We start from the raw sequence: 15,849 nt of genomic DNA, 5'->3' as shown, positions 1-15,849 counted from the left end.
CTCTCGGCCTTCATGTCCCATCAGCCATTGCGGGGCCCGGGGCCCGATGGGAATGGTGGTGTTCCTCTCGGCCTACATTTCCCATCAGCCATTGCGGGGCCCGGGGCCCGATGGGAGTGGTAGTGTTCCTCTCGGCCTTCATCTCCCATCAGCCATTGCGGGGTCCGGGGCCCTATGTGATATGTAGTTTTTTCCTGTCCTGTATCCCATCAAGCATTGGGAGGCCCAAGGCACCATGGAAGATGTAGTTCTCCACAGCCTCTCTCTCCCATCAGCCAATGTGGAGCCGTGAAGCCTATGGCATCAGAGGAGGTATAATTTTCCCCAATTTCTATGACACACACACACACACACACACACACGCCGTCACACACACATGCAACACACATATAACACACACACATAACACACTCTGACACACACACAAACACACACACAACACAAGCCATCTCACACACACACACACAACACACCGTCACACACACAACACATGCCCACACACACACAAAACACGCCGTCTCACACACACACAACACACACACAAAACACACTCCGACACACACAACACACGCTGACACACACACACAACACACACACAAAACACACGCCAACACACAACACACACAACACACACACGCTGACACACAAACACACACAACACACGCCGACACACACACAACACACGCCAACACACACACACAAAGACTCTGACACACACACAACACACACACACACAAAACACTCCGACATACACACACAACAGACTCCTACACACACAGAACACACACACAACACACGCCGACACACACACACAACACAGATGACGACACACACACACAACACACACAACACACTCCGACACATACACACAACATGAAGACACACACACAACACACACACACAACAGATGCCGACACACACAAAACACACACACACAACACACGCCAACACACACGCACAACACACACACACAACACATGCCGACACACACAACACACACACAGCACATGCCCAGACACACACAACACACGCCAACACAAACACACAACACACAACATACGCAAACACACACACACAAAATACTCCGATACACACACACACACAACACGCCAACACACACAACACACACACAGACGCTAACACACACACAACACACGCCCACACACACACAACACATACACACAACACAAGCCGACACACACACAGACGCCGACACACACACCACACACACACAAACACTCCGACATACACACACAACACACGCCATCACACACACAAAACATACAGACGACACACACACAACACAGATGATGACACACACACAACACACACAACACACGCCGACACACACAAAACGCAATCCAACACACACACAACACACACCGACACACACACAAAACACACTCTGACACACACACAACACATGCCAACACAAACACAACAAACACACACCATGACTCACAAAACAGCACACCACACACACACAACACAACACACAACACCTAAAATGGCACAACACAACACATACACAACACGACACACAAAAGATCATGCACAAAACATCCCACAAAACACATGACACCGATACACACACACAACAGGACACACAAGAAGTCACACACACTCAACACAACACTTATGACAACCCACAACACGACACATCTCACACACACAAACACATCTCACACACACACAACACACGACACCGACACACACAGAACACAACACTTATGGAAACACACAACACACACAACACGTCACACGACACACAAAGCGGCACACAACACGACACAAAAATCACACACAACACATGACACCAACAGAAACACAGAGCACGACACACAACACCTCACACGACACACAAAATGGCACACAACACAGCACACACACAACACGACACACAAAAGATTACACACAACACATGACCGACACACACTCAACACGACACACAACACCTCATGACACACACAACAGCACACAACACAATATACACAACACGAGAGACAACACGTCTCACACACAGAACAAGACACAACACGTCACACATACAAAAACACATGTCACATACAACACACGACACCGACACACACACGACACACAACACCTCACAACAAACAAAATGGCACAGAACACGACACACAAAACATCACACACACAACACATGACACTGAGAAACACACACAACAGACACACTCCACACATCACACGTCGGACATGGCACACAGAGCATGTCGCGTGTCGCATGCACTTTGCGTGTCACACGTCATGCACAACGCGTCCCACTTTGCACACGCACAAAATTCGCATGTGCGCACGCACACACAGAATGTCACACACACAACCCATCTCACACACACTGAACACAACACACAACCCATCTCACACAGACACAAACAATACGACACACAACACGTCACCCACACACAAACCTACACAACACACATTTCACAACACGTCACACAAACACAACATGATACACAACACATCACAGACCCACAACACGTCACACATAACATGTCACGCGATACACAAAATGGCACACAACACAACACACATGACACACAAAACATCACACACACACAACACAGACACACACACAACACACAACATGTCACACACGCTAGACGACACACAACACACGGAGAACATGACACACACACTCCACACAACACTTGAGATGACACACAACACACACACGACACACAACACGTCACACACACAACACACATCACACACACAACAACACATCACATGCACACAACACTACACACGACCAGTCTCACAAAGGCACACACACAATACTACACGTCAGATACACAAACAACAGGACACACAAAAGGGCACACAAGACAACACACACACAACACGATTCACAAAACATCACACACACAGAACACACGACACCGACACACACAGACAGAACATGACACACGTCTCACACACACACAACAGGACAAACAACACGTCACACACACAACACTACACACACAACATGACACAACACACATGACACACAAAATGGCACACAACACAACACACAACATGACACAAATAACATCACACACAAAACACATGACACTGACACACACACACAACATGACACACACAACACGACACACATGTCACATGCACAACACAACACACAACCCGCCTCACACAGACACACGTCACACACCCACACGACACGTCACACGACACACAAAATGGCACACAACACATCACACACAACACAACACACAGACACACACAACACACACCACGTCACACACACATCACACACAACACGTCACACGACACACAACACGTCACATACAGACAACACGACACACACAATGACACACAACATATCACACACGCTAGACGACACACAACACGACACACACCACGTCACACACACACTCCACACAACACTCGAGATGACACAGAACACACACACAACACGACACACAACACGGGGGCTGGGCTGTCGGTGCGGGGGGATAAAAAAGGACCCCCCCCGGCCCCTCCCCCTCCCCCTCCCCGTGCCGGAGTTCTGCCCCCCCGCTTAGCCTCCGCCCCCTTCCCACACTCCGCCCCTCCCCCATCCCGCGCAGGGAAGTTTTGGGCCAAGTCAAGGCAGAGTGAGGGCGCAGCGGCTTCAGCAGCTACTACTGAGCATGCGCCAGCTGTGGTCAATCTGCATGCTCAGTCCCAGGCAAGCCAGCGCGCTGGGGGCAGGGCCATCGCCGCCGAACCCGCCTCCCAGGTCTGACCCAGTGTCACCGCGTCTAACAAGCCAGGTACGGTGGGGCGGGGGGGGTCTGTGTGGGCTGGGCCCGAGAGTTCGGCAGCGCCCCAGGGCAGGCTGGGAGATGTAGTTCCTGACCCACCTGAGGCCGGAAATGACGTTGCTCCAACCTACGGGCGGAGGCGATTAACGGTGCGCCTGAGGGGGCCCCGCTCGCTGATTGGCGAAGAGACCTTGGGGGCAGCCGCCCGGACAGAGACTCCCAGAGCCAGGGGTGGAGGAGGGACAGATGGTGTGAAGGGGGGTGGTCAGGCGGCGGGGGGCCATGGGAAACTGTTGCTGTGAATTCGTCTCAGTACATGGGGAGCGAGGGGGGCGGGAGCAGATTCGATCCCCTGCTGCAATGATCCGTTTAAAAGGAGTCTGGCCTCCTGCTGCTTGAGCCACGTTTCTGGTCTCGCTGAGACGCGTGTTAATCCGGAGTCACTGCAAGGCAGAACAGGGAGTGACTCCAAATTAACATGGGGGGCAGATACGATCAGGGGGTGTCCCTGTGGGGAGGGGGTTTCAGTTGTTGCTAAAGGGAGGAAAGTTACTTTCTCTGCCTCAGGATATTGGGGTTGAGCTTCCTCGGTCAGATGCTGCTACCTCGATTGTGATCTGGGAGCCCAGGCTGAGCAGCTGCTGCTCCCCCAGCGGGATCGGGGCTGGGGAGTGACCGTGAGTAAAGCTTCCTCTGTGCCCAGCCAAGGTGAGGATTTTCTCCAGCTGTAATTAGCCCCATAGGTCAACCCAAGGCTCTGCCCACAACAACATCTGAGCCAGAGACTCCAGGTGATTGATAAGACCTCAGGGAACGTGCAGGGAATGGGCATGAAAGTGACTCTGCACAGACAGCCCCTCCTCACCCCATGTCTCTCCTCCCCTCAGCAATTTTAGGAGCCGATCGAGCCATAGGAGGGCGAAACCCCAGGATTGGCTGCCAGCCAGAGACAGGGGAAGGGAGACACAAGGAGAAAAAGGAGAGAGAGACTGAAAAGGGCAGTGGGAGAAATAATTGGGGACAGAGATTGCCAGTTTTCTGACCGGCCCACGCACACTTATTGCCGCATCCCTGGGCGGATTCACTTTGCTATGAACAAGATGAGGTGCAGGGGGAGGAAAAGCCAGCTCCTGACTCTCCCTGTACCCCCTTCTATAGGAGTGTGCTGCCCTGGGGACAATGTCAGCGGGAATCCCCCAATGTCACTCCCTTTGTTCTGCTCTTCTCTCCCATTTGGTTCCCAGACTTTGTTACTGGGAGGGTTTCAAAATGTCTCGCTGGTTTAGTGCTAGTGGGAGGGTCCGGTCAGTGCTGTAATCAAGTGACCAAACATTTCCCCAGCATAGAATCGTAGAATGGTAGGGCTGGAATGAACCATGAGAGGGCATCTAGACCAGCCCCCAGCACTGAGGTGTTTGTCAATCTGTCCTTAAAAACCTCGAATGATGGGGATTCCATCACCTCTCTTGCTAATCTATTCCAATGCTTAATTAGGTTTTTTCACAATTGAGTCACATGGTTGACTCAGATTCAATCTGTGATCCCCTATAATCCCTGATCGTTTTCAGTAGTACTATCTCGTAAACAGCTCTTCCCCACTTGGTCATTGTGCATTTGGTTTTCCTTCCCTAACTCTGGTACTTTGCACTCGTCTTTATTGAATTTCATCTCATTCATTCAGCCCAGTTCTCCAATTTGTAAATGTTACCTTGAATTCTAATCCTGTCCTCCAATGTGCTTGCAACCCCTTGCAACTGCTATTATCTGCATATTTAGACAGCATGCTCTCCAGTTAGTGATCCAAGTAATTAGTGAAAATATTGAATATATCAGATCCAGGACTGGCCCCTGGGTACTCCATTGTATACGTCCTCTCAGTTGGACAGTGAACCACTAATGATTCCTGTCTGAGTACAGCCTTTCAACAACATTTTCATCCATTTTATAGCACTTTCATGTTCACCACATTTCCCTTGTTCACTATGAGAATGTCACGGGGGGCCTGTGTCAAAAGCCTGACTAAAATCAAGATATGTCATGTCTACAGTGTCCAGTACCCCTGTGAAAGCAGAACATTAGATTGACTTGGCATTATTTGTTTTTGCAAATCCATGCTGGCTATAACTTAACACCTTACTGTCCTCTACGTGCTTACAAATTGATGGTTTAATAATTTGTTCATTCCTGGCTTTATTCCCCAGTCCTCTTTGTTCCCCTTTTAAAAGATCGGTACTCTGTTTGCCCTCCTCCAGTCTTCACTGTTCTCCAGGCGTTCTCAAAGATAATTGCAAATGGTTCCGAGATTGCTTCAGCTAATTCCTTGAGCGCCCTAAGATGAATTTTATGGCTGACTTTAATGTATCTAACATGTGTAACTTCCACAGCAATTTGTCCATGATTCAGAGTTTTGTAGGATTCCTTTTTATTGTCTGGTCATGAAAGAACTGCTCACAGACCCATATTCGAAGCTTACTATTCTGTCTGTCTTTCCTTCCCATTGTGATAGTTTGCTGTTTCTCAGAGACAGCATTAACAGAGCAACGACCAGCTCTCCTGAGCTTTAGTCTCTTTAGAATCTTATTCCCATGGGACTTCACTGTGACAGGTTTGGGTCCTTTGGGGTGTCACCTGATGTGCTGGGGTGCCACTGAGGCAGCCAATTCTACCAGCCTTGGTGCTCTTTACCTGGCTGGGTTAGGCTCACAAGCCTCTTCCAGTCAAGCACAGGGGCAGGGCCATGCCCAGCTGCACAAAAAGAGAGAGATCCGCTCTGGAAATTCTCAGCTTTAGGGGCTTGCCCCAGCACTCTGGTGCCCACTCCCTTTAAGCGGTACACACTCCAAGGTTTTATGAAATTTGCCCCTTCCCTCAATGTGGAGGGGTATATGCACAACTTCTTGCCCCCCTCCCCCCCCCCCCCGCAGGTAGAAATTACATAAACTTGGTTAAATTATAAACAAGAAATAAGTTTATTAACTACAAAAGGTGAATATAAGAGTTAAACAAATCAGATTACTGACCAAATAAAGCAAAATACGCAAGCTAAGCTCAATATACTTAAAAAAACAGGTTACACAATGTAATTTCTTACCCTAAATGTTATTTTAGGCAGGTTGCAATGTTTCAGAGTTCCAGTTATATTACTTTTCAGACTGGACCTGTCTCAGTCTGGACTCCCCCGCCCCCCTCTCCTTCCCCCTCCGGCCTTCTTTTCAGGAGGCTTTAGCAGTCTTTCTTCTTGGATAGACAGGCCTCGGAGAGGAGTCGTTTTATTTGCCTACCTCCCCACCCTTAAATAGGATTTACATAAGGTGAGAATCCTTTGTTTCCCAAACTTGATCCCCCTTCCCTTCCAGTGGAAAGTTACAAGAAGTCCCAGGTAATGTTGAGTATCCGGTGACAAGACCACCTGACTCTGTAGTATCACAACGTCCAGGAGTCAGTGGCAGTATGGAGCCTTTTCACAGTCCATTGTTCTTGCTGATGGCCCATCCGTCCTGTCTGGCTTTTCCATTGTTGTACCTGAAGTGTTAGCAGTGGGCGTCACCCAAAGTAGCATAGTTGAAATACAGATACATAGTCAATATTCCCAACTTCAGATATAGAAATGATACGTGCACACAAATTGGATAATCGTAGTCAGTAAATTATAACCTTTCCAATGATATCTTACAAGACCCATCTTGCACAGAGTACATCTCGGTTATCTCCTATTCATTTCATAAGCATATTTTCATAAAGAATATGGAGGGAAATGTCACACTCACATACCAGTTTTCACAGTTTGTTGAAGTCTGCTTTTTTGAAGTCCGTTGTCCTTATTTTCCTGCTCTAACGCGTTCCTTTTCTTCGAATCACGAAATCATCATTTCATGAACACTTTTGCCCATATAGATTCATATATATTAAGGTCAGAAGGGACCATTATGATCATCTAGTCTGACCTCATGCACAATGCAGGCCACAGAATCTCACCCACCCACTCCTGCAATAAACCTCTCATCTATGTCTGAGCTATTGAAGTCCTTAAATCGTGGTTTAAAGACTTCAAAGTGCAGAGAATCCTCCAGCAAGTGACCCGTGCCCCCTGCTACAGAGGGATCTTCCAATCTGCCCTGGAGGAAAATTCCTTCCCGACCCCAAATATGGCGATCAGTTGAACCTTGAGCATGTGGGCAAGATTCACCAGCCAGATACCTTCCATTTCCTAACTAACTCCCGCCTGTTAGTCAGAATCAACCCTAAAATGCCCATCCCCCTGGTTACTACGTCCATCTTCTGAAGCAAACAGATGTCCCCAACGCATTCCGAGAACTTATTGGACACTTTGTGTTTGTTTGAATTCCTTTTCTAACGGGTGTCTCGGTAGTTAAAGTCCCATGTCCCCCCGTCCTCCCCATTACTAATTGTGTTTTGAATATTTCTCTTATTTGCATGATAAAGTCGAGAACATCAGTCTGCAGTGAAAGAGCCGGGGGGAATTGTGATGTGACGTTACTGTCCTGTTCTGACACGTCCCCTTCTTGCCCTGACAGGCTGCAACGTTACGTCCCATCCTTCCAGGGACCAGGGAAGGGAAATGGCTGCAGTGGGGCCAGTTCAGGTAGGGATTATCGGGGAGTTGTTGGTGGGCTCCTGTTGGCGGGAGAAGGGCAGTAAAGACAGAGGAGGTGGGTGCTTCTGTGGGTGGTCGGCAGGTGGGAGGGGGCAGGAAATACACAGGTTGGAGAAAGGGAGGGGGACAGGGTGTGACAAACCTGCCGGGATTTGTTCACGGTGGGGCCTAGATTCTAGCAATAGACCCATGGGGTTTGTGGGTGGAAATTCCCTAATTTGTCAAGCAGGAAACACTCCCCCCTTGACTGGGCTGGGGAAATGTACCAGACTCCAGTACTGGAGTCTGAACTTAATAGCCCGAGGGCAACCCCCAGTGAGGCCCGGGGAAGACACCCCATCCCTTTCCATCCAACTGTTAGCACGGGGTGGGGTTGGGATTCCTACCAGGGGCCTGGCTGCCCCTGGACCCTCCTGGGGGCTCTATCTCTTGTATCCACTTCTGGCTGGAAGGTGAATGTTGACTGTGAAGACCCCGGCCATCTCTGTCTGCTAGAAGGGGTTGGGGCTCTCTCTCTTTCTCCCCTCACCCTGATGCCTCTTGGCTGCTCTGATGAGAAGGGGGTCGGATCCTGCCTGCCTGCCTCCCAGAGCTTCCCTGTGATTGGCCCTCCTCCCCTGTGAACGGTGGGCTTGTCACTGGGCAGCAGGTGCAGAGTGGGGGTGTCATAAATATAAAGGGAAGGGTAAACCCCTTTGAAATCCCTCCTGGCCAGGGGAAAGCTCCTCTCACCTGTAAAGGGTTAAGAAGCTAAAGGTAACCTCGCTGGCACCTGACCAAAATGACCAATGAGGAGACAAGATACTTTCAAAAGCTGGGAGGAGGGAGAGAAACAAAGGGTCTGTGTCTGTCTGTATGCTGGGTCTTGGCCAGGGATAGACCAGGAATGGAGTCTTAGAACTTTTAGTAAGTAATCTAGCTACGTATGTGTTAGATTATGATTTCTTTAAATGGCTGAGAAAAGAATTGTGCTGAATAGAATAACTATTTCTGTCTGTGTATCTTTTTTGTAACTTAAGGTTTTGCCTAGAGGGGTTCTCTATGTTTTTGAATCTAATTACCCTGTAAGATATCTACCATCCTGATTTTACAGGGGGGATTTCTTTATTTCTATTTACTTCTATTTTTTATTAAAAGTCTTCTTGTAAAAAACTGAATGCTTTTTCATTGTTCTCAGATCCAAGGGTTTGGGTCTGTGGTCACCTATGCAAATTGGTGAGGCTTTTTATCCAACATTTCCCAGGAAAGGGGGGGTGCAAGTGTTGGGAGGATTATTCATTGTTCTTAAGATCCAAGGGTCTGGGTCTGTAGTCACCTAGGCAAATTGGTGAGGCTTTTTACCAAACCTTGTCCAGGAAGTGGGGTGCAAGGTTTTGGGAAGTATTTTGGGGGGAAGGACGTGGCCAAACAGCTCTTCCCCAGTAACCAGTATCAGTTTGGTGGTGGTAGCGGCCAGTCCAAGGACAACGGGTGGAATATTTTGTACCTTGGGGAAGTTTTGACCTAAGCTGGTAAAGATAAGCTTAGCAGGTTTTTCATGCAGGTCCCCACATCTGTACCCTAGAGTTCAGAGTGGGGGAGGAACCTTGACAGGGGGGCTCTTGCTCTTTCGGGGGCCGGTGACTTTCGAGGAGGTGGCTGTGTATTTCACTGAGGAAGAGTGGGCTCTGCTGGACCCCGCTCAGAGAGCCCTCTACGGAGACGTCATGCGGGAGAATTATGAGAATGTGACCTCGCTGGGTAAGGATTCCTGTCCCCTCGGTTCTTAACAGGAGAAATGAAGAGTTAAGGTTCACATTGCACCCTCAAGTTTTTCCCTGTTTCAGCAACCCCCTGACAGGCCAATGACACACAGACTAGCACTCGACCCTCCTCGCTACAGAACGCTTTGGGAGCAGAGCACAGGCGCAGGACAGCACAAACGCTAACACCGTCTCTTTGCTAAGGCAAAACTTGGGGTTAGGTCCGATGTAGGGAACGGAAACTGCCTACCCCTGGCCTGCACTCAGACACTGAGCCTACTGCGCACAGTCCATCTCAGACTTCCATAATGTCACCAACCCTTTACCCTTCCAATGAGGATTCCTTCTGAGTCAGTGCCTTCACTTACCCCTTACTGAGCCCCGGAGACCCCTAGCATGTACGGCACCAGCCTGTTGACACTCCTTGTGGCAAGAACACGCCCTTGTGCGCCCTTATTGACGCTGCCTACGCCGCTCAGCATTGAAATGAGGAATACCTGTTCCTTACAGTTTCACGTGCACCTCTCTTCATGGCACAGCTCTGCCCAGCTGCTCCAACTAGTCCCTCCACCGTTCATTTAAAGCTGCAGCTGGCACAGTGCACACTGCTGGAGTGAATGTGGAGAAATGCTGGTATTAAAATCTGAGGAAGGTAAAACACACAGCGGCATGTTCTTAGTCCTTCCTTCTGTTGATCAATAAATTTTTAGGCTGGGGGAGACTATTAGGTCATCTAGTCTGACCTCCTGTGTAATACAGGCCATGGAGTTTCATCCAGTTACCATTGCAGTGCGCTGAATTCCTTGTGTTTGATGAAAATATCTTCCAGAAAGGCATGCTGTCCTGACTTGAAGACTTCAAGAGATGGAAAATTTGCCCCTTCCTTGGGTAGTTTGGTAACCTTGGCACCACCCTTCCTGACCTATTCCCAGTGATATTTGCCAGCTCCAGGGCTAGGGGGTAGGGGCGGAGTTAAGGTTACATTGCAGGGGTGGTGTGTAGTTTAGTTCTTCATTTCCTGGTTTTCAGAGGTTTTATTTTTCACCACCATCCACATGCTGGACGGGCATGAGGCAGCACTAGTCATCCTTAACTCTGCTTAATGTACTTTGGGGGCCTTTAATGTCCTTGGTTTTCTGTTTCATGGACCTTTTTTGCCACTGTAACTATGTTGACACTACGTTTTTGCTGCAATTCATGTCCAGTGGGGATGCAATTTTTGACATCGCTAACTGACAGAGCAATGGGCTCAGAGGCAGTTCCAGCACCTCAGGTGACAAGAGGGTCTCTGTGACCCAACCCATCACAGGGGGGTCTGGTGAGGGGTAGGAAGGGAAGGATTCAGGGAGTCAGAGACTGTAGCTCTTCACCGAGGCTGCTTTTGCTGAAGTCTCTAATGACCGGTCCCTAGGCAAAGCTCAGAACCAGCACTCCATCCTCCTCCTCCTCCTCCTTGACCTGTCAGCTGTCTGACACTACTGATTATGGTTGTCTTCTTGAAATCTGATCTTCCCTTATCCTCTCCTGCTTAGGGTTAGGGTAGGGAGAAGTAGTAACTGGCTCGTTCTGCAGCATGGGATGTTTAGGTTGGATATTAGGAAAAACTTTCCAACTGTGCATATAGATAAGTACAGGAATACGTTACCAAGAGAGGTTGTGGAATCTTGGTCACTGGAGGTTTTTAAGAAGAGGGTAGACCGACGGTCTATGTATACTTGGTCCTGTCTCAGGGCTGGAGGATGGACTAGCTGACATCTTGAGGTCCTTTTACCCTGTGTGTTTCTGTGATTTTATGGTTCATTATCCTAGCCCTTCACTTTGACCTTGTCTCCCTCTGGAGAATGGGGGCTTTATTGAGTAGGTTTTTTTAATGAAAAATATGCATGGGTCAGCTTCCTTCTCAATTTGCTTTGTTAGCCACTTGGTGTGAAGGAATGAATTCCTCTTCTGGGATGGGGATGTAATTCCTGTTGAAGTAGCATAGGTCAGTCTCCATTTGCATGGAAACACTATCAAGGACTATCCACATATGTATGAAGCACACTGGACAATGGAAGTCTCCTGAAGGTTAATGTGTAATGACTGGGTCCAAGGGAAGCAGAACACGGGAACACAACTGCACTGCACTTTGGGACACAGGAACTACGGTACAAACAGACTGGGCTTAAGTTTGCTGCTATCCAGGGCAAAAAAACAAGGCAACACAGAGAGAGAGAGAGAGAGAGAGGTTGCAGATTGGTCTGGAGCTCGGTCTCTTAAGCCTGAGCTGCAGTGTCTACACCAGTGGTCTGTGTACCCCTGGGGTACGCAGAGGTCTTCCAGAGTTGCTATGGAAAAATCACTCGCTAAGTCAGTACAAAGTAAAATTTCATACAATGACTTGCTTATGCTCATCTATATACTATGCTGTCATAAGAATAAAGGGAAGGGTAATCACCTTTCTGTATACAGTGCTATAAAATCCCTCCTGACCAGAGGCAAAACCCTTTCACCTGTAAAGGGTTAAGAAGCTAAAATAGCCTTGCTGGCACCTGACCAAAATGACCAATGAGGAGACAAGATACTTTCAAAGCTGGACGGGGGAAACAAAGGGTCTCGCTGTCTGTGTGATGCTTTTGCCGGGAGCAGATCAGGAATGCAGTCTCAGAACTTCTGTTAGTTAGTAAGTAATCTGGCTAGAAATGCGTTAGATTTCCGTTTGTTTAATAGCTGGTAAAATAAGCTGTGCTGAATGGAATGTATATTCCTGGTTTTGTGTCTTTTTGTAACTTAAGGTTTTGCCTAGAGGGATTCTCGATGTTTTGAATCTGATTACCCTGTAAGGTATTTACCATCCTGATTTTACAGAGGTGATTCTTTTACCTTTTCTTAAATAAAAATTCTTCTTTTTAAGAACCTGATTGCTTTTTCATTGTTCTTAAGATACAAGGGTTTGGGTCTGTGTTCCCCTGTACAAATTGGTGAGGATTTTTATCAAGCCTTCCGCAGGATAGGGGGTGTAGGGCTTGGGGGGATATTTTGGGGGAAGACGTCTCCAAGTGGACTCTTTCCCTGTTCTTTGTTTAACACGCTTAGTGGTGGCAGCATAGGGTTCAAGGACAAGGCAAAGTTTGTACCTTGGGAAAGTTTTTTTTACCTAAGCTGGTAAGAATAAGCTTAGGGGGTCTTTCATGCAGGTCCCCACATCTGTACCCTAGAGTTCAGAGTGAGGACAGAACCTTGATATACGCACTGAAATGTAAGTACAATATTTATATTCCGATTATTTATTTTATAATTAGATGGTAAAAATGAGCAAGTCAGCAATTCACGGGTTGTGGTGACACTTTTGTATTTTTATGTCTGATTTTATAATCAAGTAGTTTTTAAATGAGGTGTAACTCAGAGGTACGCAAGACAAATCGGACTCCTGGAAGGGGCACAGTAGTCTGGAAAGCCACCGGTCTACACAGCTGTTTTTAATGGGCGAGCACCCACAGGGAGACACATCTCAAAGAACCATCATTGATGCACAGGTTGAGTAATTTCTTCTTTTGCTGTTACCTGATCTCACTGGTCATCTTTCCCATGAGCAGGGTTCCCAGTTTCCAAACCCGATGTCATCTCCCAGCTGAAACGAGGGGAAGAGCCGTGGGCCCCAGATCTCTGGGGCTCAGAGGAAAGAGGGGTCCTGAGAGGCAGCCTTGTGGGTGAGGGATGATTAAACCTACTCAGTGCTTGAAGGAAACAGCTGGGATTCCCAACAAAGACCTTGTGAGGTCTCTGGGTTCAGGATGGTCCCCAGCAGGTGTCGTATCCTCAGGGCAGATACTGTTCATGGCTCCCTACCAATCCTAACTCCTGGCAGTAGTTCCCTCCCGAAACTCCCTTCTCCCTGGGGAGTGTTTGGATGGGAACTGGATTCAGAATTGATGCCCTCCTTTCTCCCCTTTGGGGAAGAGTTGGGGGAAATTCAGTCCCTGGTTTTTTTCCATCTTCAGCTTTTCTCTTGGTTTGTTCCCCCCTTTTCACTTCTGGCTTCTGAGGTTTTCCTTTCTCTGTCCCAGCAGGTGATGGGATGGTGAGAGAGACTGTGGAGCAGAATCCTCAGCAGGAAAATGAACAAGTGGAACCGCAGGGGATGTTATTGCAAAGATGCAAAGGGAGTGTGTCCAGGAGTTGTGAGCAGGGAAAAGGCTCTCAGGGGCAGCACAGGCCAGAGAAGCGTCAGGGAAACCAGCTGGTGCAGAAAGTTGGAATACCTGTTAATTATCGGGGAACTCACGAAGGCCTCAAGGAAACCATGTCCCAGCAGAGAATCCTGACAGGAGAGAGAAATAACATGGGCTATGAGTGTGGGAAAAAGTTCAGGAGGCGCTCACACCTTATTACCCGTCAGAGAATTCACACCAGAGTGAGCCCCTGTGGCTGCTGCGAGTGTGGGAAAACCTTCACTCAGCACTCACATCTTATTTGCCATCAGAGGATCCGCACAGCGGAGAAACCCTATGAATGCTGTGAGTGCGGGAAAACCTTCGCTCGGCGCTCAGGCCTTATCGTACATCAGAGGATCCACACGGGAGAGAAACCCAACGAATGTTGTGAGTGCGGGAAATTCTTCCATCACAGATCTTCTCTTATTTATCACCAGAGAAGCTGGTGACCTCCTAGATGACCTCCTGAGGTCCCTTCCAACCCTGATATTCTATGATTGTTAATCACCAGGTTCCCCCATTAGGGACCAATTGCCTCGTTCCCAGTTGTTCCTACGTTGCACTGGGTTCTGCTGAATAGCAGTTGGGTTTTGTACCATTTTTCTCATAAGAACATAAGAATGGCCAAACTGGGTCAGACCAAAGGTCCGTCCAGCCCAGTATCCTGTCTCCCGACAGTGGTCAATGCCAGGTGCCCCAAAGGGAGTGATCCTAACAGGTAAGGATCAAGTGATTTCTTGCCTGTCATCCACCTCCACCCTCAAGCAGGGACACCATTCCTTACCTAATAGCTATTAATGGACTTAACCTCCATGAATTTATCTAGTTCTCTTTTAAACCCTGTTATAGTCCTAGCCTGCACAACCTCCTCAGGCAAGGTGTTCCACAAGTTGACTGTGCGCTGTGTGAAGAACTACCTTTTATTTTTGTTTTAAACCTGCTGCCCATTAATTTCATTTGGTGGCCCCGAGTTCTTGTATTATGGGAACAGGTAAATAATTTTTCCTTATTCAATTTCTCCACACCACTCATGATTTTAAATACCTCTATCATATCCCCCTTAGTCTCCTCTTTTCCAAGCTGAAAAGTCCTGGTCTCTTTAATCTCTCCTCATATGGGACCTGTTAGAGAGCTTATTCCTTCACCCACTTACTTCCCTGGTCCTTCTCGCATGAACAGAGAGCAACAATACCCGAAGTCCAAAGGTGCAAACAATTCGATGTTTATTGGGGTGAACTTCCAGCAAGCATGATTCCAGTTTCCTTCCTTAGTGTCCTCCTTCCCAGTTCTGACACCACAGAGCCTTAGACCTGTGTCCCTGTTCCCATTCCTACCCTTAGCCAAACATGATTCCAACTTCCCTACTCCCATTCCCTGTTCCCATCTCCCCCTTTAGCAAAACATGATTCCAATTTTCTTACCCCCATTCCCTGTTCCCATCTCCCCCTTTAGCAAAACATGATTCCAATTTTCTTACCCCCATTCCCTGTTCCCATCTCACACACCCACATGCCCACCCACACCCACAC

General features: G+C 48.2%; 1 protein-coding gene across 1 annotated transcript in view; it reads left to right on the top strand.

Moving 5' to 3' along the window:
- The first annotated feature begins 46 nt into the window (after positions 1-46).
- LOC144257745 (uncharacterized) overlaps positions 47-15,849 on the top strand; it is a 70,791-nt gene continuing 54,988 nt past the window's right edge. The window contains 5 exon segments of the mRNA XM_077805865.1: positions 47-119; positions 8,306-8,372; positions 9,998-10,125; positions 13,703-13,816; positions 14,177-14,711. Of these exon segments, the coding sequence (XP_077661991.1) occupies positions 47-119; positions 8,306-8,372; positions 9,998-10,125; positions 13,703-13,816; positions 14,177-14,711 (917 nt within the window).

Source organism: Eretmochelys imbricata, chromosome 26 (assembly GCF_965152235.1).
Source record: "Eretmochelys imbricata isolate rEreImb1 chromosome 26, rEreImb1.hap1, whole genome shotgun sequence".
NCBI classification, from domain to species: domain Eukaryota; kingdom Metazoa; phylum Chordata; order Testudines; family Cheloniidae; genus Eretmochelys; species Eretmochelys imbricata.
This window is presented reverse-complemented; position numbering and strand designations above follow the sequence as displayed.